Below are 25456 nucleotides of genomic sequence, written 5' to 3'. Positions count from 1 at the left end.
GGAACACGGGGAGGAACAAGTTTAAAAATACAGATAGGGGCATACAAGTGTGACAGGAGCCAGGGGTCTACAGAGGGAGAGGCTTGGCAGATACCTCCATCTTCCAGAAACTGGGAAACGCCCTGAGGAGAAAAGGAAGACATCCTTCAGCTCAAGAACCTACATATCCAAAGGAATCAATGGACAGTATCAGAATGACCTGCCAGAAAATTCAGCTGTAAACTGGAATAAACAGTCAGCCCAAAGCACTGGAGAGCTGTGAGTGTCAAAACCACCCAGCTAAACAAGGCTTATGTGGCAAATAAAGGCTATGCATGAGTGGTGTAACCAAAACAAGTGTCAAATAGAAACACACTACAGATCAACATGTTACAGATTTTAAATCCTCTGAAGGTGGAATGGGTTAGATGTTTTACAGGTCATGGACTTGGGTGGAAAGGGCGTGGCCGAAGCCCCCTTATTAAAGGTGCCGCTCTCATATCTATTTTCATTCATCTAACACTTCCTGGTCTAATGACTCATGGAACATGAATGAGAGAGTGCACTGCTAACTGCAGAAGCAAAACTGCCGACACTACGGTGCTCTGTTGGGTACCGAAAAAGGGTGAAAATTCAGCTACTTTACAGATTTTCTTTGGTGACTTAAGGAAGATTCCAAAGTAAGTATAGGTAGATTTCTGAGGCTCATTTGTATCGAAGCTCAATTATAAGTGGTGGGATGGGTTGAACTGTGTCTCCCCCCAGATTCATGTGTTGAAGTCCTAGCCACAGTTCCTCAGAATGTGACCTCATTTGGAGAGGGGGTCTTTACAGACATAACGAAGTTAAAATGGGATCATCCAGGTGGGCTCTATTCCATCCTGACCAGCATCCTCATAAAAAGGGGATATTTGGACAGACAGATGTGCATAGATGGCAGATGATGTGAAAACGCGAGGAGAAGACGGTCATCTACAAGCCAAAGAGAGAGAAGCCTGGGGCAGATCCTGTCCTCAGAGGCCTCCAACCCTGCCAGACTCCGATTTTGGATTTGCAGCCTGCAGAACTGTGAGAATAAATGTCTGTTGTTTAAGTCATCCAGTTTGGGGTACTCTGTCATGGCAGCCCCAGCGAACGATCACAAGTGGTGAGGCCTAGCAGGAGATGCTGGAGCGTGACGGCAGCAGATTGACTGTCCGCCAGGGATAAGAGGACCCGTGATTACAAAGGTACAGGGCACCCTAGGAGGCAGAGTTTAGAGCTCAGCTGGCCTGAAAGGCCCAGCTACAGCTCTGTATAGAAGACTGAGTTTTCTAAGGCCGTGATGTACTGGCCATGTTATGCTCTTTTCAGTAACAACATTCAACAGCTGCCTTTATGACCCAGTAATGAATATGATACACTAATTCAATTAGATACAGCATATTCAGCAATTGCAATGTCATAACAAAACACTTACAAAATGATTGCTTGCTCCCAGATTCAAATTCTTTTCCTACTGAGAGACCCAGCAATGACCTGCAGGGAACGTCCATTAGTCGTTTGAAATTACAAAGGTATCAAGTATGCATGGTTGTTTTCCATACTTTCTTATACTCCTCCCCAAATAAGAGTTAGGCACTCCCATACATCTGAAAAAAGACAAACACCCCCTGAATATTCAACACTGACTTTAAAAACAAGAAACAAAACTGCCCCCAAATCAAAAGCAAAATTATCATAATACGTAATATGTCTTCAGTGTTTGTTCAGGGACAGGTCTATGCTAGGATCCTGGCAGAGGACACGTGCATATATAACATGCACATCAAAGCAACCTAGGATTGAGGAATAGCCCTGTACCAACAATGAAACTGCTTAATAAAACGTTCAATTTAGATTTGTATTAAGATGACTCATGCCCAGCGAGAATTAGGTCTCCTCCCATCTCTTCTGCTGCCAGCACTCAAATACTTCAAGTAATCTTCACAAGAGCAAACACATCGTATGAAAGAATGCCACGCCTCTCTGATGAATTGGAGGCCCTCCTCCACATAGGAAAATCACAGTAGTCTTGGGGCTTTACGTGTTCAGTTCAAACTTAGACGCAAGCTGATAGCGACATTCTAGATTGTAAATCACTCCTGATCTTCAACTATGAGATGAGGCTTCTGATCAGGCAGCACAGATGTAACCATGCTGGCTTAGAAAGACATGTACATGTTACCCTGGTCACACAAAGAACAATTTCTATGGCTCCGTGGTAAAAGTCTCTTCATATTTACAATTATTATTAAGTCACTGGGCTATCAGGAATTTCCATAAGTTGTCCAATATTCTGCTTCTAAATAGGACAAGCAGACCTATTTTAATTTGGAGGTGAACCAACTGACATCTTCAAGTCAGGGTCAGCATTCTGGCTGTGCAGGTTGTGTCCTGTACAGGATGCCCTGCCCTGGTGAGTGGAGGCTGAAATCCAGCCTGTTTCAGCACAGGTGCTGCATCTCCCTGGAGGGCCACCATTTTCTAATTGCACAAAAGCTCTCTAAGGACCAGGGCCACATTCACCTTCTCTGTGGATACCCTTGGGATACAGGTCTATAATCACCTCAGCAAAGAGCAGTGGTTTTATGTTTAGTTCAGGAAGTGACACAGTCAGTGGGACTGGAGCTTAAAGAATAAAGGGGAGTGGCTCAAACTGAGGAGACGTTGGCTGGGGCCATGTCATGCAGAGGGATGACACTGAAGGGTCTTAAGCATAGCGATGACCTGATACAATTTGTGTTTCTAAAAAAACCTCTCTGGCTTCTGTGTAGATAATGAATCAGAGGGAGAAAGAGAAGGTGTGGGAAGGTTCAGGTGAGAACTGGTGATGATGATCACGTGACTGATCATCATCATTGGTGATCACGTGATGACAGTGAAGTGGACAAGCTATACTGGGAGATGGAATTGATGGGGCTTTGTGAATGATTGCTTTGTGAATGATTAGATGCAGGCTTAAGTGTGAGACAGAAGGAATAATGTCCCAGATCATGTCCAGCCTATGACACAAAAAACTGGGCAGAGGATGATGCATTTATAAAGAACACTGCAGGAGGAGCAAGTTTGAGGGGTTAAGGTCATGCGTTCAGTTTTAGAGTTGAGATTTCTATAAAGCAGTGGGTGAATAGTCTAGTAAATGCTGGTCCTCAAATATGACACAATTTCAATCAGGGTTTTGGAAGTACTCTGGGCATATTATGAATATACGTTTATAGTTCTCAAATTATTCTCTATGACCACATTCCTGACCCCACCCCCAGGGTATTTTTGGTTTGATCAGTTGCTCTGAGTGTAAAGAAATCTCAGAAGAAAAAGGGGAAAAGACAGCCCATGTGGTAGGCCTTCTAGGCCACATAACATGTTGACGGCCATCTCCTTATCCTTATCCATCTTGCCCCTGGGATTTGTTCCAGTCCTCTTGATAAATCAAGACCCCAAATTCATTAACAGCAGTGAGCCTCGGGGTGTGGTTCCCAGCCCAGGCAGCATCAGCAGAAGTTGGAAACTTAAATGAAAATTCTCAGGCCCCAGCCCAGACCCACGAAATCAGAAACCCTGAGAGTGGGCCTCGGCAACCTATACTTTAACAAATTTTCCAGGTGATTCTAGTGCACGTTCAAGTTTAAGGACCACTGACAAGAATCGGTCAGGCTTCTTTCACGTGTTGCTTCCTTATTTTCCTGTTAAAAGTTCCTTGGCGCTCCAAAATCATAGTCAACATCTAAGTAAGGCTTCTTCCCTAAGTGATGCCATCTCCCTTTTGGGTTGCACACTATCTCCCTCAAGGTGCCTGGACACCCAGTTTTGTCTCCACTAACCTGAATCCTACCCACATCCTTGAGTCAACTGTTGGTGGCACTGCCCTCCCGCTCTGAGCTCCCTCACTTCATTCCAGCTGGACCACTTGGAATGCGGCCTTGTGTTATAAGCTATGTTAGCACCTTCCCAACGGGATCCTACCTTTCATGTGAATTCACCATAGTGTGTCTAATATAGACAGAAAATCCAATCAAATCTAAATGGCTGTTCTGGATCAGTGTTTCTCAAGGTGGCGTCCACTGACACGTGTATGTTGAGAGGACAGATTCTAAGCCCCGACTCTAGTCTATTAAACTAGAAACTTCTGAGGACAGGGATCTGAATCTTCAATGCACACTGAAATGCCATCACCCCTGCTGTAGATGAGATTCATCTTGCTAACTACAAACTTAGATGAATGGCTTCCTGAACACAAAACACTTAACTAAGACCTGAACTAAAATAAAACAAAATGACAAGAGCTTATCTTGTTCCTAACCTGTGGTCTACATCTTAAATGTATCCTGCAGACTGTAAAGTTTTAAAACAATGGTATCACACTTTGCCCTCTACAAATACTGTGGGATAATTTCTTATCAGGGTGTCTTCCCCAGCCTACACTTGTGGAATTGACTTTTCAGCCCCAATGAATTTTATCTTTTTATTGTCAGTCCAGATACCCGGGCCATTTAGAAGATATCCTTTTCATCTGTTTCTCTTAGAAGTATTCATTTGTAAATTGTTAATGTTTACCTTAGCTTCAACAGAATGTAAACATAGAATTTCAGGTGTAAAAAGAAAATACCAAAATAGCTGCCAAAAGGCAAATGACATTATTTATAATTAGTGACACATCTTTCCACAGCCAAAAATATTTCCTGGCTTTAGTTATGAAAGTTAAACTTACTCTCCCACAACCAGCTGCCCCGCCAACCTCCTCCCATCAAGTGGGTACATGAGCTCCATCCTTGTCTCCCCCAACACACCCCCAGAATGCCTGCAGACAGACAGATCCACTGTCAAAAGAGTTACTACAAAGCAGGTTATATAACAGAAGCAGAAGAAAGAGAGAAGTGATTTTTAATACCATTGCAAGAGAAGTAGCCATGAAACAGAAGAGAAAATGACAAGCTCTTTCCTAGAATTAGCACTGGGCCTTTCTCAAAACAATTTGTCTTCATCTTTATTTTGTCAAAGACATCTAAATCCTTTTTTAAAAATTGCACTAATTCAATTTTCACCAGCCCTTTCTAAACTGAGCTGTGTAATGGAAAAACAGACAGACACACACACACACCCCCCACATACATATACATCTGAAGTCTACAAAAATTACTAGCCTTGGGTGGTTCTAATGTATGCTTTTATAACTTTCATTTTCAAAAAATTGCCAAATTCCATTTCTGAGATGCATTTTAAGAGGATAATTTTAATAGATGTTCATGGGAGGAACCTAGATTGGCTCATTCTGGCTAGCAGAAAAATGGTTTTTTTTAATTGATTAATTTAAATAAATTTTTAAATTTTAATTGATTTAATTTAAATAAAGCAAAAGTCATCCTTTTTAGGTATACAATTCAATGAGTTTTTTTCAAAAATTCATAATCATTAACTTTAAAAATTTTTATTTTTTATTGAAGTATAGTTGCTTTACAATGTTTCAGGTGTACAGCAAACTAATTCAGTTATATATATATATGTGTGTGTTAGTTTTCAGATTCTTTTCCATTATTAAAAAATATTGAATATAGTTCCCTGTGCTATACAGTAGGACCCTGTTGTTTTTCTAGTTTATATATATTAGTGTGTATCTATTAATCCCAAACTCCTAATTTATCCCTCCTTCACCCCCTTTCCCCTTTAGTAACCATAGGTTTGTTTTCTGTGTCTGTGAGTCTATTTCTGTTTTGTAAATAAGTTCCTTTGTATCATTTTTTTAGATTCAACATATAAATGATATCATAGGAGATTTGTCTTTGTCTGTCTTACTTCACTTTAGTATGATAATCTCTAGGTCCATCCATGTTGCTACAAATGGCATTATTTCATTCTTTTTAATGGCTGAATAATAGTCCGTTGTATATATATATACCACATCTTCTTTACCCATTCATCTGTCAATGGACATTTAGGTTGCTTCCATGTCTTGGCTATTGTAAACAGTGCTGCTATGAACATCGGGGTGCATGTATTTTTTTCGCAATTCAATGAGTTTTGATAAATGTACACGATCGTGTAATTACCACCAAAACAATGTTGAGCTGTGCTGCCTAGTAGAGTTGCCACATGTGGCTACCGAGCCCTTGAAATGTGTCTGGTCCAAGATCAGATGTGCCGAGATGTAAAATACACACCAGACTTCAAAGACTTGGTTTAAAAAAATGCACAAGATCTAGGGACTTCCCTAGAGGTCCAGTGGTTAAGACTTCGCCTTCCAGTGCAGGAGATGTGGGTTAAGTCACTGGTCAGGGAGCTAAAATCTCACATGCCTTGCAGCCAAAACACCAAAACATAAAACAGAAGCAATACTGTAACAAATTCAATAAAGACTTTAAAAATGTTCCACATCAAAAAAAATCTTTAAAAAAATGTAAAAATCTTACTAATATATGGTGCAATTATAATATTTTCCATATATTGGGTTAAATATAATACAGATTAAATAATTCTAGCTGTTTCTTTTTCCTTTTTTAATGTACCTATTAGAAAATTAAAAGTTAAAAGTTACTGGCTTGCATTTCTGGCTCAAATTACATTTTTGTTGGACAATGCTGATATAGATTATTTCTATCCTCCAAAGAGCACCCTCTGGTCCCTTTACAACAGATATCATTTTCCTGCTCCCAGCTTCTGGCAACCACTGCTCTGATTTCCATCCCTAAAGTTTTGTTTTTAAAAGTATTTCCTCTCTTTGTCTTGTATCTTCTAATTTTCCATAATCATCTTGTACTATTTTTATAGCTCTTTTAAAAAAGCTATTTTTAACATTAAAAGATTTGAAGAAGTCTTGCCTGATCATTTCCTACAATTTTCATTAACCAATGTCATTTTCATTAACCAATGTCATTTTCATTAACCAGTTCCAAAGCTGGTAGGCCACCACAAGTGCATTCTGGGTAACAAACTGCCTTCCAGAAGGAGATGTGCACAAGTGGTTCATAACTAAATGGAGACCATTGTGCAGACATACAACATACAACAGTATCCGTTCACAGATGCTGCTGGAGATCTGAGCCAGAGGTGGGGAACCTCCCCCATAGCTTAATTGTATTCAGCCTCAGGGGAGTGGAGAGAAAGCTTTATGTGTGCTAAGAAAAGGTTGGACAGAAATATAAGGCACTGAATCGGTAAACCCTTTAAAGATGGGAGGGAGAGAGGACAGGAGGCTTTGGCCGCAGGCAGCATCTACTTGTGGGAACTCTGTGGTGGCTGATGAAAATGGCCAGAGAGATGCAGACACACATCCAGTGACATCCCGCCCCACCCCAGGCTCACTTGTTCCCATTCTGCTTTTCTTCTGATTCCCTTCTAATTAAACTGAAGTTAACTATTGTAACTGTCATTCACATTTCCTGCTCCTATTCACGTTCACGCTTCATTCTCTCTTCAGACACTTTCCCCCATCCTTCTGATTTTCCAGAATATAAGAACAACACTGGAGGCCAGCTCCTATCCGCCTCTGAACTCTTCTCCAGTCCTTCTAGATAATCAACCTTGAACTCATCTCCTCAGATTTCCATCTCTGGCTCCCACTTTCACCCCTTTCCTTTGCAATCCCCTAGAGAATGTGAACAAAGGTCTTTGCATTTTGAGTATTTTACTGCTAGTCCTTTAAGGAAAGGTAGTAAAATGCTAACGAGGTAACTAAAAGCACCTGTGGAGTCTACATCCTCCCCATCCTTTCCCAGAAATTTCTTGCGGAAAATTTCTTCCACCAAGGAAACCATCTACCCAATTTAGAATGGTATCAAAGGGAGAACAACTGTTGGCCTCAACAATTTGCATCTATGTCATCTGAACATCCAGATGGGATGACAGTCATTTCACCAATGCTTAGCCCCAAAAGATCCCTTCTGGGTATTTCCACCCCAACTGGAAAATACACTAGAAGTGGAAAAGTTTCCAGTGTGGCTCCCTTGTAAGTTACACACTGGGAAAGGATGGTTCCCTATGACCACCAGAATCCCAGACAGGTTCGCGGATCTGGCACCCTGCTGGAGGATGCAGACACTGCCTAGAATGACAGGGACCAGCCTTGCTCTTCTGGAGGCTCCAACCAGTGAGGGGAGACATTCAGATAACCATAAAAACACAAGTATAGTTATTAAATGCACACATGATTTTAATACACGATCAGAGTTGGCAACGAGTCTATTTTTTAAATTTTAAAATAAAATAAAAACATTTTTCCCAGAGGGGCAATGCCAGTGAAAGAGGAGGATGTTGCAGATTCTTCAGTGATGCAATGAAAATAAACCATCTGCCATGCATCCCACATATATAATCTCTAATCATTACAAAAACTCTGCAAGGAAGACATTATTATCGCTATTTTATGGATGAAGCAAAGTTAGGTTGAAAATGGCTTTGCTGCTGCTAGAAGTGGCCTGGAACTTGATAGACCACTCAAATGGAAAGCATGCAGTTGTCTTGGCCTGAAGTAGGTATGAGCCTTGACATTAAGAAATAAAACAAGAAAAGTTATATGCTTATGTCTGGCAATTGTACAAATGATTTGCACTGAGTTCTCACTCAATGAAAAAAGAAACTGATTCCATCATGTAATAGCCTGGCCACAGGACCTTGGGGAATTTAATCAAGCCCCAAATGAGGTTAATACCTGCAATGCCTACTGCAAAGGGATGTTGTAAAGACTGAATGAGACAATCTATACACAGGCTATTATACTGTCTGCGATTTTTCAGATTACTTCAACATCAACAAGTTAGCAAAGGTGATAATTTTTTTTTTTTTTTTTTTTTTTTTTGCAGTACGTGGGCCTCTCACTGTTGTGGCCTCTCCCGTTGCGGAGCACAGGCTCCGGACGTGCAGGCTCAGCGGCCATGGCTCACGGGCTCAGCTGCTCCACGGCATGTGGGATCCTCCCAGACCGGGGCATGAACCCATGTCCCCTGCATCGGCAGGCGGACTCTCAACCACTGCGCCACCAGGGAAGCCAGGTGATAATTATTTTTAACCTGTACTCTGGGGCAGTCAGCATTTGAATGACTAATCAGAAGCTCATATAAACAGAAAATCCAGTCAACTATGTTTCTCACAGCATAATGGCTGCCGCACATGATTTTTCATTGATCAAATGAGGTTCACAGTGGGCTCTAAGTATTGTACAAATATTCCCTCTCTTGTATAAACTGAATATAAGACTCTATCCAACCCAGGTGTCTAAACCTTTCAAAATGGTGCCCTCAGCTAAAGATTCCCACTAGTCCTATTTCTACACACTTTGGAGGAAATTTTGTCACCTGATCCTGACATGAAAGTTAGCTAAATCCTGATAGATTAGCTAGAGGATTGTTCCATCTGCCTCTAACAAAACTTTTCTTTCAGAGTGCTACCCAAATGCGCAAGAGGACAGACCACAGGACCTTCCAGAGCAGCTCTGTCCAATAGAACTTTTACAATGATGGAAATGTTTTGTCTGCCCTGTGCAATAAGGTAGCCACTAGATACAGGTAGTCACTTAGCACTTGAAATGTGGTTAGAATGACTGAAGAACCATTTTTTAAAATTTAATTTTAATTGTTTCATGTGGCCACTGGCTACCCTGCTGGGCAGCACAATCCTGGAGCTTACAAAACAACACTATAATGTTTGTATGCTTGTTTGCCATTACATGCTGTGTGTGTGGCAGAATTCAACCTGTGAGTTTCCTTCATGGCAATACTGGGTGATGAAGTTGGGGGAAAGGAAACCTACAGTTCTCATCTACTGTTCCTTGTTGACTAACCATATTCACCAGTGATGTAGAAACAAATCAGCTGAGGCTGGTTCCCAGCAGCAGCAACATAGCTCCAGAGGGCCTCTGGACTCTGGAGGCAGATCTGGGTAATATGAACTGCACAAGTTAAGACTGGGGTGAAAACACACAACTCAGAGGACTGTCATGAAAATTAAATGACCAAACATGTGAAAGCACCATTTAACTTTGCTCACACCAAAACACTATTTTCACCACCATCCTCCTTTAATTAAGTACATGAGCTTTGATAAGGCTTTGTCTGTTTGGGAATGAACATATAAATAGAGCATAGGAAATTATACCTGTCCTGTCCCCAATCCCCAAGATAAACACTGCAAATATTTCAGCTAAGAATTTGGTTTGGAAAAAGGATGTCTTTGTCACAATAATTGTTACAAAGCAAAATAAACCACGGGGACTTCCTCTTTTCTAAAGAGCACCACCTGTAGTCCATTTACCCTTTTTTTCCCCCAAAATTTCTTTCACTTTGGCAAAATTCACATAACAAAAAATTTACCATCTTAACAATTTTTAAGTGTGCAGTTCAGTGGTATTAAGTAAATTTATATTTATATTGGTTTTTGTCTCCAAAGGTAAAACAATATATTAATATGTAAAATCATATTATAGCAGCACATGATAAATAAACATCAAATTCAGGATCGTAATCATGGGAGAAGTAGGGAAAAAAGGGGATCAGGGAAGGGATATAAAGGGACTTAAGTTTTATCTAAAATGTTTTATTTCTTTTCAAAAAAATAATGGATCAAATATGGCAAAATTTAAGACTTGACCAAACTGAGTTATAAGTATATAGGTGTGTGTTACATCATTTACTATACTTTTATGTATTCTTTTAAAATTTTTTTATTTTGACCTAATTTTAGACTTACAGAGAAGTCAGAAACACATTATCCATATATTTTCACCCCACTCCCCCTAATGTTAATATCTTATGCAACCATACTACAACAATCAGACCAGAAAATTAACTTTGGTACAATACCATTAACTAAAATAAAGAACATAGTGAAGTCTCCCTAGGTTTTCCACTAATGTCCTTTTCCTACTCTTATAATCCTATCTAGAATCCCACAGTGCATTTAGTTGTTATTTCTCTTTAGTCTTCTGCAGTTTGTGACAGTTACTGTCTCATGATTAGGCTGTGATTATACATTTTGGGCAAGATCACCATAAAAATGACGTTGTGTCCTCAGTGTATTATATGACAGGGTTCATGACATCTTTTTTATTTATTCATTTATTTATTTATTTTTTGCGGTACGCGGGCCTCTCACTGTTGTGGCCTCTCCCGTTGCGGAGCACAAGCTCCGGACGCACAGGCCCAGCGGCCATGGCTCACGGGCCCAGCCGCTCCGCGGCCCGTGGGATCCTCCCGGACCGGGGCACAAACCCGCGTCCCCTGCATCGGCAGGCGGACTCTCAACCACTGCGCCACCAAGGAAGCCCAGCTATACTATTTAGATAATATACCTGTGATCCAAGAAAAGCTAGCCCACCAAGTCAAGATAAGGCCCTAGGAAAGAAATTAACACAAGGGGTATTGTTAATGAGGACCTCAAATCCCCTGATCTGTTATTCGATGTAAAAGCTAAGTTATCTTTTAGAATTGAATGCGCTCCTCAGCATGGCATCCTAAAGATGGCGTGTGTTGTTGCTATTTCAATATTGCTTTAGGAAAAAAATATCTGAACAAATTAGGTAATATATATCAAACAATTAACAGTGATTATCCTTTTTCTGGGGCAGGAGAAAAGGTGAGTTTCAGGGACTTTCATTACCTGAGTTGTATTTTAAATGAAATATATATATTTCATTGTATGTACATACACACACACACACACACACATAGAGAGCGAATATACAGAGAAATGGCAGTATGGTATAAATAAATAAAATTTGAAGTTTTCTCTGAGGCTTCCCCTGTGTGAAGCTCCTTTACCTTCAGGATCACTCTAAACTTTAGAAGTTTTGGCTGAGAAATAGTTCTTTTCTACTTAAATGTTTATGTTTAGTCCCATTTCCATGGGTAACGGTATGGCACACAGCTTCCCTCTGACCTTCACTACAGCTGCATGGGAAGAAAGCTACTCATGAATCCTGTTCTAGGCTCCCACTGCTCTGTGAGGAGGTCACAGAGTTTTCATGAAAAGCCAGAGCACAGGGATCCAGATCTCATGATGCCAAAGAGGAAGCTGAATATTTACTTTAAATCTCATTTTAGCCTGCCCCAGATGTGGACGCCATTGTTTTGGGCCAGTTCTACGGACCACTTACTTAGAACACACTGTTCCACTCAAAGGGGTTTCTTTAAAGGAACCAGAATACAAGTTTGATTTTGGCCTAAGTCAACTCTCCCAAGAATCTTTCAGGGGGGAGGTGGGCGGGGTATATAACCGCTCATGCCTTGGTTCCTTTGTCTGTAAAACAGAGCAACGAACGATACGTAACTGATTGGGTTGCTGTGAAGATTAAACAATAAGCACATGTAAAGTGCTTAAAATAGGACCTGGCATGTAGTAAGTGGCCAATAAATGCTAGGGAGCATAGCATGTTGCTCCTGACCTGTACCCGCTGGGATTAATCTAGAACCCCAATCACTCGTGGGATTTGTGGCAGTCTGTGGCCACTTGCCAGGTGGCCTCTGTTGGGTACAGATGGTGTCTCCCCAACTCCAACTCTGCCTATTTCTTATATCAGGACATCGTAACTCCTGAAACAGACTCACCTAAAACAATCTTATTTAACAGAACCTAGAAATTTAACTGGTACAACAGCAAAAAAACTGAGAGTCGTAGAAAACTTTAAATGTAATCTTCTTAAATAGAAACAAAGACAGAAAAATATTTGAAAAAGATCTTTACGCAACTGACAGATTCCAATGAGTTGAGGTTCTTTTAAGTCGGACCAGTGTTTCTTGGCTTTTTCCTTTTTTGGATGTGTGTGTTTGTGTTTGTGTTGAAATCCATGCTTCTTTTTGGATAAATATAAAAACCGTATGGTTTCTTTTAATACTGTTTGAAACTTGAAATTTTCAAAAAACTGACCAAAAGCATATCTAAGCATTGTTAATTTAAGAACATGCTTTTCCAACATTGTAAATCAACTACACTCCGATGAAAAAAATATTTTTTAAAAAAAGAACATGCTTCTTCCAAATACACACACACTTCATTCCTTGGAAACTCTGAGTGGAAGCCCTACTCCCTTCCTGAGAATCACTGAATTGACCGAAAAACAGTACCCCATAGCCCCACCGTTTATACCAGGCTGGCAGTTGCTGTAACTACATTTGCCAAGATGATTCTGCTCTTAGAAAAGGTTATTTTTTGTTTAGTCTCTGCAACTGACAGCCTTCAATCCTACACGACCCACATTTGTCCTCAGAATTTGTACATTTGGAAACAGACAGTGAACGATTTACTTCCCCACCTACAAAGTACCCACTGAGACCTGACCAATCCCACATAATTCCATGATGCCATTGGGAAGGGAAGGGTAGACTGGGAGGTGGCAGGACTTGGTGAGCAGCAGAGGCGCCTAGAGGAAGACGGCAAGGAAAAGCAAAGCTCTAATTGTAGAAAAACCAAGGCAGCTCATGTTACGGAAGAGGCCGTCAAAGGAGACAACATCGGGAACAAGGAAACAAGGACAACGAGGACAGAGATCCAGGTGAGAGAACTAGTTTAAAACAGTGCAGACAGGGCTTCCCTGGTGGCGCAGTGGTTGAGAGTCCGCCCACCGATGCAGGGGACACGGGTTCGTGCCCCGGTCCGGGAAGATCCCACATGCCGCGGAGCGGCTGGGCCCGTGAGCCATGGCCGCTGAGCCTGCGCGTCCGGAGCCTGTGCTCCGCAACGGGAGAGACCACAACAGTGAGAGGCCCGCGCACAGAAAACAAACAAACAGTGCAGACAATCTCAGGAATAAGGCAGAAGCCTAGCTGGGACACTCGAAGTACAAAACAGAGGTCCTCAACGATGCATTCCTCCAAACTTGTCCACAACCATCTTCACTGTTTTCCTTCTAATACCAGGAAATAACACACTCCTTTTATTACTACCGAGCCCCCTGTCCATGCCATGGATCCCACCCTTACTCTCTCCAAAAGCATCAGCGCACCGTTTAGGTTTTGATACTCTCCCCCTGTACTGACCATGCACCGTTTTTGTGTTTGGGGGGTGGGTGCGGAAACTAACCTTGCCTCTGCCTCCCCCCTCTCACTTTCTCATCCAGACACTGCTGAAGTATGGTCTAGGTTCCCTGTGCCCACCTCGCCTCCTCCCACCCATTCCTCAACCCAGTGTAAACCTACTGACTCCGTTCTCATGAAAGCCAACTGATAACATTCATGCTGCCAAGTGCACTGGAAGTTCTGTTTTGTTTGCTTGTTTTAATCATGTCGAGTATCCAATATACTTTGAATTACCTGGAAGAATGCCTGAGAAATGAAACTTCCATCCACGTATAGGCTTACAGGATAAAAACCAAGTTCCCTAACAGGGGTGGAAGACCTTCCACCATCTCACTGACCCCGTTTACCTCCTCCTGTTTGATCTCCCCACACTCCTGGTTGTTTCTCACCTGGGGGATCCTTGCTCACGTGTCCCCTCTGCCTGAAAGGTCCTCTCCCCCAACCCCTCCCCACCTTCCACCTCACTAACTTCCACACCCCCCTAAATACTGAGATCAGAGGGAATCCGCTCTTGGAGACTTTTCAGACCCTCCCTCCCCCATCTCTGCCCGGCTGCACAAGGCGCCTTCTTCCATTCTCCCATGACGTTATTTTTAAGTTCTGTTGCTGCACTTACCATTCTGTCCTATAAGAGGCTGTTTATGTCCGTTTCCCCAAATAGGCTCTAAATTCCCTCTAGACAGGAACTATCCTGGACACCCACACGACAAGAGGGAAGTAACCGCCATGGCATTTGTCCTCCTGCCCTCGAGAGGGATCCTCGTCAGCAGGGATGATATGGATACAGGATATTTTGGGAGCAAGGCACTGGCTACTGTAGCTTTCTATCCGTTTTTTCTCTCTTCCCACATTTTGGACTATAATTTGGGTCCTTGTGTTGCCGTGGTAACCAACAGTGCCAGAACACAGACTTCTGGCAGTTGGACTTTTAGCCACTGAGACTCAGGATCTGAAGGATTTTTCACCTCCCCGGGTTTATGGCTCAGGAGTTGGCAGCACCGTGTTCACGTGGGCAGCCACCAGAGCAGAGCACTGCAGAGCCCACAACATGTGCGGGCACGCGTGTGAGTATTCTTACCCTCCGCCCCAGTTACTTACTGGGGCACCACAGAAAAAGCTGCACTAAAAAGTGCCATCAGGGCTTCCCTGGTGGCGCAGTGGTTGGGAGTCCGCCTGCCGATGCAGGGGGCACGGGTTCGTGCCCCGGTCCGGGAGGATCCCACGTGCCGCGGAGCGGCTGGGCCCGTGAGCCATGGCCGCTGAGCCTGCGCGTCCGGAGCCTGTGCTCCGCGACGGGAGAGGCCACAACAGTGAGAGGCCCGCGTACCGCAAAAAAAAAAAAAAAAAAGTGCCATCAGATGGTGGGAGGATGGGCATCTAAATGGCTATAACCTTTCTGGGAAGCAATTTGGTAACCCACATTTAAGAATATAAAGAGAGACAAAGACTAACAAGGGAGTTTACTGCAGATTTATCTATTAAGAACAATAACTACTAATGGTCATTAATAAGAAAGTGGTAAGGGCCTCCCTGGTGGCGCAGTGGTTGAGAGTCCGCCTGCCGATGCAGGGGATACGGGTTCGTGCCCCGGTCTGGGAGGATCCCATATGCCGCGGAGCGGCTGGGCCCGTGAGCCATGGCCGCTGGGCCTGCGCATCCGGAGCCTGTGCTCCGCAACGGGAGAGGCCACAACAGTGAGAGGCCCGCATACCGCAAAAAGAAAAAAAAAAAAAAAAAAAAAAAAAAGAAAGTGGTAAAAAGTGACAGAATAGCCATATATATGTTTATTGTAGGTTGTGCCATAAAATATAATAATTTCAGTTTCAACCAATGTGACTTTCATACCGACATATATATGTGATGTGACTGTACATATACACACCTACGTACCTACATACCTATGTATAAATATAAAGAAAAAGAAGAGATTATAAGGGAGTCCAGAAAAATGTTTTCATGATGATTATCATTATCTCTGGACAGGGGGAATCACAGGCATATGTATTTTGATCTTTATACTTTTTTATATTTTTCAAATTTTATACCATGATGATTTTTTTCTTTTATGATACAAGTTCTTTCAACTGTAGTAACAGATGATGTGAGGCATCCGGTGAAGGTGCTTAGCAGAGAGGGTCGTATAGAACAGGTTTTGAAAGGGAGAGGGCTGCCTCTTCCATTCTTCACTGCAGGTTGCAAAGCAGGATGAACTTCTATCAGAATGCGATAGCTCCAAATAGAAAAAGAAATGCATAGCGTTATTGCGTACGTACCGTTATTACCTTCTTCTTTTCCCCAATCCCACTTATTTTTTCTTTCTTTTGAAGATCCCTGGCATGAGGGAGACCTGAGATTTGCGCCTTTGAACTCCATGGCACACTCATTCTCCAGCAGCTCCGAATCAAACCTGAGTCTCTCTGTGGGCTATTTCCCCTGTGAGGACAACTTTTCCTATGAGAACATCATCTCCTGTGAAGACACATCTTCTGAAGGTCCTTCAAGCCACTTTGTCCCTCCTATCCAAGGGACATGGCGGACTGAAAACATAGGGAGACAGACTCCTGGGGAGACGAGACCAAATACAGGATGACCCAGAGCAGTTTTGCAAACTAAGCATCACCCTGGCCTGGGATGTTGACGTGGCCTCTAAGAATTCAGACCTGATGGCTAATTGGGACCTAAGTGGAGACAACCAGTGGATAGACAAGTATCCCAAAGAGAAGACACAACTGACTCTCAGCAAACTGGATGGTCTTGTGCAAAAGCTTGAGAAATTTCTAGAGAACCAGAAAGATGATGACGATGAGGACTGTGTGTTCCATGAATCTATTCAGGAGGAAGACTCTCAGCTGTCTAGCAGCTCCCCTCCAGGTATGGCTCAGGTTAGTCATCAAGAACATGAGAGCTGTCAACACTTGGCCAAGTTCAACCCATCAGAAAATGAAGATGTCATCCGTTTCCACAGATTCCTCCAAGGCTTCAGAAACATGAGCTTGCTGAAGTGAGCACAGAGGTGCCTCACAGGCAAGCAGGGGACAGGCCTGGCGGAGGGGCCAGGTGGCAATGCACAGAGAATTACTACCTGCTCTAAAAGGGTCAGAGTGGAGTTGAAGGGAAAATACTGAGGAGCACCAAGGCAGAGAAGAGGGTAGGAAAGTAAAGAAAAAGCCAACAATTATGACCAAAATAGGTGTGCATGTGTATGTGTGTGTGTGTGTGTGTGTGTGTGTGTGTGTGTAAGTATTAATGAGTACTGAAACTGTGCATGTATAGTTGGGTTATTTTTGGTTAAAGGATTTGAGCTCCATAAATGGATAAATATTGACCCCACTGTTGTCTAGGTTACACAATATCTAAAACTCAGTTTCTTGGCAGATAATAAGCCAGGTCACTGGCAGCCAAAGGACAAGTATTGCTGAGACCTCCTCAATCTCATCAGGTCCGCAAGAGAAGGAGGACACTCACTCCAGCACACAAGCCCTCTCCTGTCTGAACTTCGGGTGGATCTTCCGCTGGTTAAGGCACCAAGTCCTCTCTTCATTTGGGGGGAGAGAGCACCCCGAGAAGGCCACTGAGAGCCCCAATCAGCTAGCACAAAAGAAACGACTCTCTCACAGAAGCAAGAGAAACCAACCTCAAGAATCCCTTGAATTAGGACACCCCATATCGCCAGATTTTTAAACTTTTTGATAGCCCCTATTCTACAAACCCCATGAGCTATTTTTTTCCCAATAAACAAAATACATATTCTTGTTATCCATGTCTTCCGCTCCCAGCTCAAGATGTTGGCTCAGGCTGAAAGTTTATATGTTGGTCCAAAGACGGAAATATATTCTCTGGGAAGTTTCAGTATTATCATCCTTCCTAACTTGAAGGCATTCTTTTTCCCTCCTCTCCCCACTTCTTTCTGTATTTGACTCTATTTCACTTTATATATTTTAACCTGTTTTATCATTCATCCAAATCCCCACTTTCAGAAGGCAGCAGTCAACCCATCAAATACCCAACATGGCAGGACGGCTTTGGTTGAACCTGCAGGACTCAAGCAAGTGGCAGAGGATACCAAGTCCCTGAGGAAGCTAAGTTCAATTGGCAGTTTCAGGCGTTCAAGGCGGCGGATCTGATGTTCCCAGAAGACCTGACTGGTTCTAGTACACCTTGCCTTGGCTAGAATAAGTAGCCCACTTAGGAGGAGTGCGAGGATTGGGAATGCCTAACTTTCCTCATTCATAAGATGGGGAAGGTAATAATACAGACTTCATAAGGTTGTTGTGAGAATTAATGAGATAATGCAAGCACTTGAATAATATCATTACTAATGTTATTGCTATTATTCATTCTCCTGAGGATATCCCCAGAAGCCCTGATCCAAGGAACATCCAAGAGTGAGAGCTGAAGAGTCAATTCTCATTGAAATATTTCCCACACAGAAGCAATATTTACAAAACGTTACGGGTTTCAGCAGATCTGGACTCAACCAAGTTCCCTCCCAGTCCATTCCCCACTGTGCCGCCTGAAATTCCTTTACAATGGTCACTAAACTTTCCAATAAACGTCACCTTCTTTGAGGAAGGCTGTAATCACACTTTTGCTAAAAAGTGCTATTATTGTTGTGACCTCACCTCCCGGGTACCACCACCATCCTCCTTATGCACCCTCAGGCTTACTCAAGAGCCCTCCTTCAGCTTTTGCCACCACCCTATAGGACCTTCAGAGTTCATATGATTCGTTGGTTTCAAATTCCTTCCTTTCCACAACTTTAATTTCTTTATCTCTTCCTTCCTCTCTTTTGTCCTTCCTTCCATAAAATGTAGCACATAGGAGCACAAGATAATTTTCTAGCTTACAAAAAACAAAGCAAAAACAAATTCAATCTTTGAGCTCCAGCTGGCTTATTATTTAAGAGATAAAGCCATGTAAACATATGACTATAAAGGGTTATGGCGGGTAATACAATAGTCTGTACATGGTCCATACTGACTACTAAACAAGAATCAATTCAACATGGGGAGGTTGATTTTACAAGGTTTCATATATGAGGTTGCTTGAGTCACAAATGTGGTTAGTTTAAGGTGGAGGACTTTAGAAACTGGCGTGGAGTTAAGGTGTGCGATCCTGGCTGGTTATACATGAGAGACACTGGGGAGGATATTGTCCCAGGAAAGACAGCACCATGGGAAGGAAGGAATCAAAGAGCAGGGCCTTCTTAGCAGTATATGTTCATGGTCACACCCTGAATCTCTGCACAGCCAGACTCCTCACTTTATCCACCTCCCATTCAACTAGCTCACGTGTATGCCCTCCGCCACCTTCAGCTGCTCTTTGACTTCACCAAGACTTTGAGTCCCATTACCCTACCCGTTCCATGACTTTCATTCACCTCCTTCCAGATGCAACCTTTGCCCCTCCTTCCCAAGCCATGGCATATCCACCACATCGACTAGCATTCACAGTGCCTGCCCTTTTCTTCTCCCAGCTCTTCTTTTAATCTATACTCTCCAAATTCCCCAATAGAACAACTGTCTTGCTTCTCATAAGAGCCAATACACAAACATAGGAATTACCTTCTCCATTCCCTGGAGAATTCCCCCAATGCCTTCTCAAGTCCACATTGCCTGGGGCACTCATCCTTAAAGACCCTGCTCTAGGGCTGCTATGAGGCCAAGACTGATTCTTCCAGTTGACATGGTCAACTTTACTTAAGCTGTCCCCCAGTCCCTACCCTCAAACCATGACTTGTACTTTTCAGCTCTCTTGATATGACTATTTAACCAACAGACTCCGACCTCTTGAGGGCAAGCACCAGGTCTCAGTTCCTTTTCACTGCAAGATCTTAACACAGTGTTTGGTACAGAGTGATCTCTCTGTCTCTATATAATCTTTTTTAATGATTTGAATATGTCCTATTTCTCTTTTTTCCTACATAATTTTCTTTAAAAATGAAATACAACAGCTTAGAGTTGCTATTCCTTAAGTCAAAAGTCACTGGCCAGCAGGGTTAAGAGCAGCAAAAGAGAGTTAGTGGGGAGACAGGAAGAAGAGAAAATGGCAATCTGTGAAAAGTCAAGTGAGGTGGCTTGACCTTGATTGAGAAACCTAAGACCAGAGGAATTTAGCAACTAATTTGAAATTTTAATTCAACAAATATACATGGAGCCTTACTGTTGCTTTAACCAGACACCATGATACGCCTAAAAGAAAGATGACATCTCCTACCGTCATGGCGCTTGTAACCAGTCTTGTTCCTTGCTCAATTCTTTCTCTAGTAATTAAGTCAACCTCTAAGAAAAACTCACCCAAAAACTCACTTTAAGATTGCCCACACTGAATAAGAAGCCCTGTTGATTTGTAAGGTTTCTGACATATTTGTGTTTATTTTTCAGTGTTGTATAAACCTGTTTGACAAGTATGAACCCACCTCTACGATTCAAGCAATGCACTTTACAAGCCTTTGTAATAAATATTTTTTATAAAGAATTGGAATGCTAAATATTTCTTGGGGTTGTTGTGCTACATCTTAGAAAGTGAGTCAAAGTGTTTGAAAATAGGAACTATTTCAGTACCTCCTCATTTATTACAGTGTCAAATATGCTATGAAGCTCTTAAATACATGCCAACCTAGGACCAGGTTCTCTGCTCTGTGTCATGTCCAAAGGGCTGGTGGAGGCCACTACACACCAAGTGGACTGACAGCAAACTGGGCGTGGCCATGGAGAGACTCTAGCTTTGCAGAAACCTCAAGATTCTAGGAGAATGACTGCGCTTGCCGGGCACATGCCAGTCTAATTCCTTCAAGTGAATTGCTCAACCTTGAGAACCATAAAGTTCAGATGCTTGAATTAGTGAGGTTTTGCCTTAAATATTCATATTCTGGAATCTATAACAACACCATAATGTAAGCCAGCATGCAGGGTAAGAAATTATCAAACAAATGCACGGAGTATTCAGCTGTCTCCAAACACAGAATTGGGATAGGTTAATGTAAATTTTATAGACCATCTCATGCCACACGAATTTTTCACTCAGCAAGATCTCAATGAGAGAAATAAGTGTGTGATCATACTATACCAGCAAAATATGGACAAGTCATTTTTCCAGACTTAAAGAACATAATGTGAAAATTCATGGCTCAAAAGGATGCAGGAGTCCAAGGTCTACCTGGTCACAAAAATAGTGTCCAAGATCCTCTTAAAAAAACAATGAAAAGAAAAATAAAGCAAATTATAAATGAATTCATAGAGAGTGCTGATAATTACCCCTATATTTAAGAATAGTTTTGTTTAGGCAGGAGGGATAGTTACATGCTTCAAAAATAGGTCTTTTCATTATGAATTGCAAGCAGGAGAACTGATACTGCATGCCGGGTACTCTCTAATCTCAAGATGGATGGGGGGAGTTCTCAACTGCACTGCCCAGAGTCAATCTTTTCCTGCTACCCCTTACCACCGCAACAAAGAGAACAACACTCTGCTTTCAAAAGTGAAATAAGATCCTCATCAGATAACACTGAGTCACTGAGTGAGTCAGTCATGAGCAAGGCAGGTATAAAAGCCTTAGGATAAATCTTAAAAGAATTATAAGCCTAGATCAAGAATCCCCCCCCCACTACACAATTTCTGTTTACTATCCCAACTTTTATAGGAATTTCATGGTTTTGATGCCCATTTGATTTCAATCTAACATGCTTTATAAAGAATCATTGAGTGTTTTCAAATCGGAGGGCAAACATCAATATCTTTTCAGATTGTGGCTGGGTTGAATGAAAATTCGTCTCATGATTATTGAATTCTCTCAGTCTAGAAGGAAATCAGAATGGCAAATTACTTTGTTTTTCCTCATCTGCATCATAAATCCTTAATAAATCTTAAGGATTTATTATTTTAAGGGCAAATCCCCGAAACTAAAAGACACACTCTCTCTCTCTCTCTCTCCTAGAACTTTACTATACACCCACTCACAAAGAAAACACTGCAGACATTTAAAATATTAATATATTTTTGTAGAGTTGCTTACAAGTTTCCCTTTCGTCAACTCCTCTGCCATCTGTCTTTGGGGCCTAGATTTTTCCCAAATAGGGATGGGAATGAGAAGGAGAATGTTTCTCCAGTAAAGTGACTTTCAAAAATTCAGTTAGTACCATATTGCAACCACCAACATAGTAACTGATTCACATAAGGATCAAAGATGAATGTGAAAACCATTGGGTGAATAACTGACTGTCGAGGAACAAGATATGCACATGGTCCCCAAGAATTACCCCACAGATGACTTATTAGTGATTAAGGGATTAGGTACCTTTACAATGGAGAGGTCCAGTGAACACCAACTTAATCCAATGATTAAATTTAGCCTAACCACCATCCTGTACGTTCTAAAGAGAAGCAGTGTATTTTTGCTAGCAATGTTTAATCTAAATTTAATCACTAGGAAACCAATGGATGAACCCAGATTAAAAGACATACTTCTAGACAACTATCTCACTTTCCAAACATGTTAATGTCATGAAATGAAAAATAAGAGAAAACAAAAAAAGCAGGGAGACAAGATAGTTCTAAAAAGCGATTAGGGGGCTTCCCTGGTGGCGCAGTGATTGAGAGTCCACCTGCTGATGCAGGGGACATGGGTTCGTGCCCCGGTCCGGGAGGACCCCACATGGGAGCGGCTACGCCCGTGAGCCATGGCCGCTTAGCCTTCGCGTCCGGAGCCTGTGCTCCGCAACAGGAGAGGCCGCAATAGTGAGAGGCCCGTGTACCGCAAAAAAAAAAAAAAAAAGAGAGAGACTAGGGCTTCCCTGGTGGCGCAGTGGTTGAGAGTCTGCCTGCCGATTCAGGGGACGTGGGTTCATGCCCCGGTCCAGGAAGATCTCACATGCTGCGGAGCGGCTGGGCCCGTGAGCCATGGCTGCTGAGCCTGCGCTACCGGAGACTGTGCTCTGCAACGGGAGAGGCCACAACAGTGAGAGGCCCGCGTACCGCAAAAAAAAAAAAAAAGACTAAAGAGATATGACAACCAATTGCTATTTACCATCCTTACGGAATCTTTCAAATCTACAAAACTACCATAAAAGGTATTTTTTAACAGTTGGACAAGTCTGAATGGGGACTGTATATTAAGCCCTTCGAAACAGTCCAAGAAAAAAACACAAAATGGAGAGAAAATGAGAAAACAAAGATGGGGAAATTGTTAAGAAAAACTCCAGTAAGTAGGGAATCCAGATCTCTGCTACTAAAATATTGTATTTGCTATTCTTGTGTGATAGTAACGTCTTAAAGATGTACATATTTAAAGCATTAAAATTTTTACTCTAAACAAAACTTAGGAATTAATCTGATTTCTCAAGTGGTATAAACTGGGCAATTCTTTAATCTGGATTCATTCATCCTGGCACCTGCCTTTGGATTTACCACTGGGTTTAAGGAATTTTCAGTCTCATGGGTTAATAAATATTCATCCCCTAAGTCCCTCTAACTGTAAAAAGACAAATTAGTGCAGTTGAAAGAAGATTAGCATCTAAGCACTTTTAAAAAAACATTTCAAATTTCAGGAGTTTATTTAGCTTTTGTAAGAGTAATTTTGCCCAATGCAGAGCCAGGGTCTCTGCCCTCAAACTATCCACAGTTTTCAAGGCCTGGATATCTCACATTTACTTTCAAAAAGAACTTCTTGGGCATTTTCTATGCTTCTCACAAATCAAGAACAGTTTGCCACTTACAATACTAACAATTCCTACAAATTGTTTTGACATTTCCTTTTATTTTGAGTGGTACTAGATTGTTCTGCTTCTTCCAACCTAAGAAGTAGCATAAGCCTAAAGTCACCATATAATGCATTGAACATCCTGAGGGACTTTTGAGAGAAGAGGGTACTACCATAGTCCTTTTTAACCTTTTATGGAGCATGCCTTTTATATGATTAAAGCTACAGATTTTCTCTTAAACAAATGCACACATTCATATATACTAAACACTTTGCAAACAATTCAGAAAGTTCACAGACTCTCTGAATCCTATGCTTTAATCCCAGATTCAAAACCCAAGTTCTTAAATAAAACTTCCTGGCTTCAAATCCCAGGTCCACTGCTTATTTGCAGTGGATCCTGGGGAAGTTGCTTAAGCTCTCTGGGCTTTCCATTTGATCTTTAAAATGTGATGCTATTGGGTTGGCCAAAAAGTGCCTTCGGTTTTTAAGTAAAAATAGAAGACACATTTTTCATTTTCACCAAGAACTTTATTTATTTATTTATTTATTGTAGAATAGACGGTTTTTAAAACTTTTTTTTAAATTTTATTTATTTATTTAGTTAGTTAGTTTTGGTTGCATTGGGTCTTTGTTGCTGCGCTAGGGCTTTCTCTAGTTGCGGTGAGCAGGGGCTACTGTTTGTCGTGGTGCGCAGGCTTCTCATTGCAGTGGCTTCTCTTGCTGCAGAGCACGGGTTCTAGGCATGTGGGCTCAGTAGTTGTGGCTTGCGGGCTCTGGAGCGCAGGCTCGGTAGTTGTGGCTCACAGGCTTAGTTGCTCCGTAGCATGTGGGATCTTCCCAGACTAGGGGTTGAACCCATGTCCCCTGCATTGGCAGGCGGATTCTTAACTGCTGCGCCACCAGGGAAGTCCCACCAAGAACTTTAGTGAATAACGTATTCACCCTTTTGTTCCACTACCTTCTGCCATTTTTCAGGTAACTCCATAATCCCATCTTCCCAAAACTTTTTATCTTTTTGAGCAAAGAATTGTTCCAGGTGCCTTTTACAGTCTTCGAGAGAATTGAATTTTTTTCCATTAAGAGAATTTTGTACAGACCTAAATAAATGGAAATCCAAAGGTGCAATGTTTGGTGAATATGGCAGATGAATCAGAACTTCCCTGCCAAGCTGTAACAGTTTTTGCCTGGTCATCAAAGAAACATGCGGTCTTGCGTTAACCTGATGGAAGATTATACGTTTTCTGTTGACTAATTCCGGATGCTTTTCATCAAGTGCTGCTTGCAGTTGGTCTAACTGGGAGCGGTACTTGTTGGAATTAATCGTTTGGTTTTCCGGAAGGAGCTCATAATAGAGGATTCCCTTCCAATCCCACCATATACACAATATCATCTTCTTTGGATGAAGACCGGCTTTTGGTGTTGGCTGGTGGTGATTCATTTCGCTTGCCCCACGATCTCTTCCGTTACACATTATTGTACAGTATCCATTTTTCATCACCCGTCACAATTTCTTTTAAAAATGGAGGGACTTCCCTGGTGGTCCAGTGGTAAAGAATCAACCTTCCAATGTAGGGGATGCGGGTTCAATCCCTGGTTGGGGAACTAAGATCCCACATGCCGCAGAGCAACTAGGCCCATGCACCACAGCTACTGAGCCCAGGCGCCTCAACTAGAGAGCCTGTGTGCCAAAACCTACAAGCCCATGCACACTGGAGCCCGCATGCCACAACCAGAGAGAGAAAAACCTGCATGCCACAACT

The 25456-nt window shown here is 42.1% G+C and overlaps 2 protein-coding genes across 5 annotated transcripts in view; one reads left to right on the top strand and one right to left on the bottom strand.

Annotated features, from left to right (window-relative positions):
* The window catches only part of PPFIBP1 (PPFIA binding protein 1), a 183585-nt gene that overhangs the window by 88181 nt on the left and 69948 nt on the right, over positions 1 to 25456 (bottom strand). The window lies entirely within an intron of this gene.
* On the top strand, positions 15984 to 17678 carry LOC308625062 (uncharacterized protein C12orf71 homolog; the record flags this gene model as incomplete). Its single annotated transcript, XM_081248950.1, is given in 4 exon segments — positions 15984 to 16545; positions 16547 to 16949; positions 16952 to 16998; positions 17373 to 17678. Coding segments are annotated over 4 exon segments (1056 nt in total). The 5' UTR covers positions 15984 to 16245.

This window comes from Mesoplodon bidens (genome assembly GCF_964165515.1).
Source record: "Mesoplodon bidens genome assembly, chromosome: 11".
Classification (NCBI taxonomy): domain Eukaryota; kingdom Metazoa; phylum Chordata; class Mammalia; order Artiodactyla; family Ziphiidae; genus Mesoplodon; species Mesoplodon bidens.
This window is presented reverse-complemented; position numbering and strand designations above follow the sequence as displayed.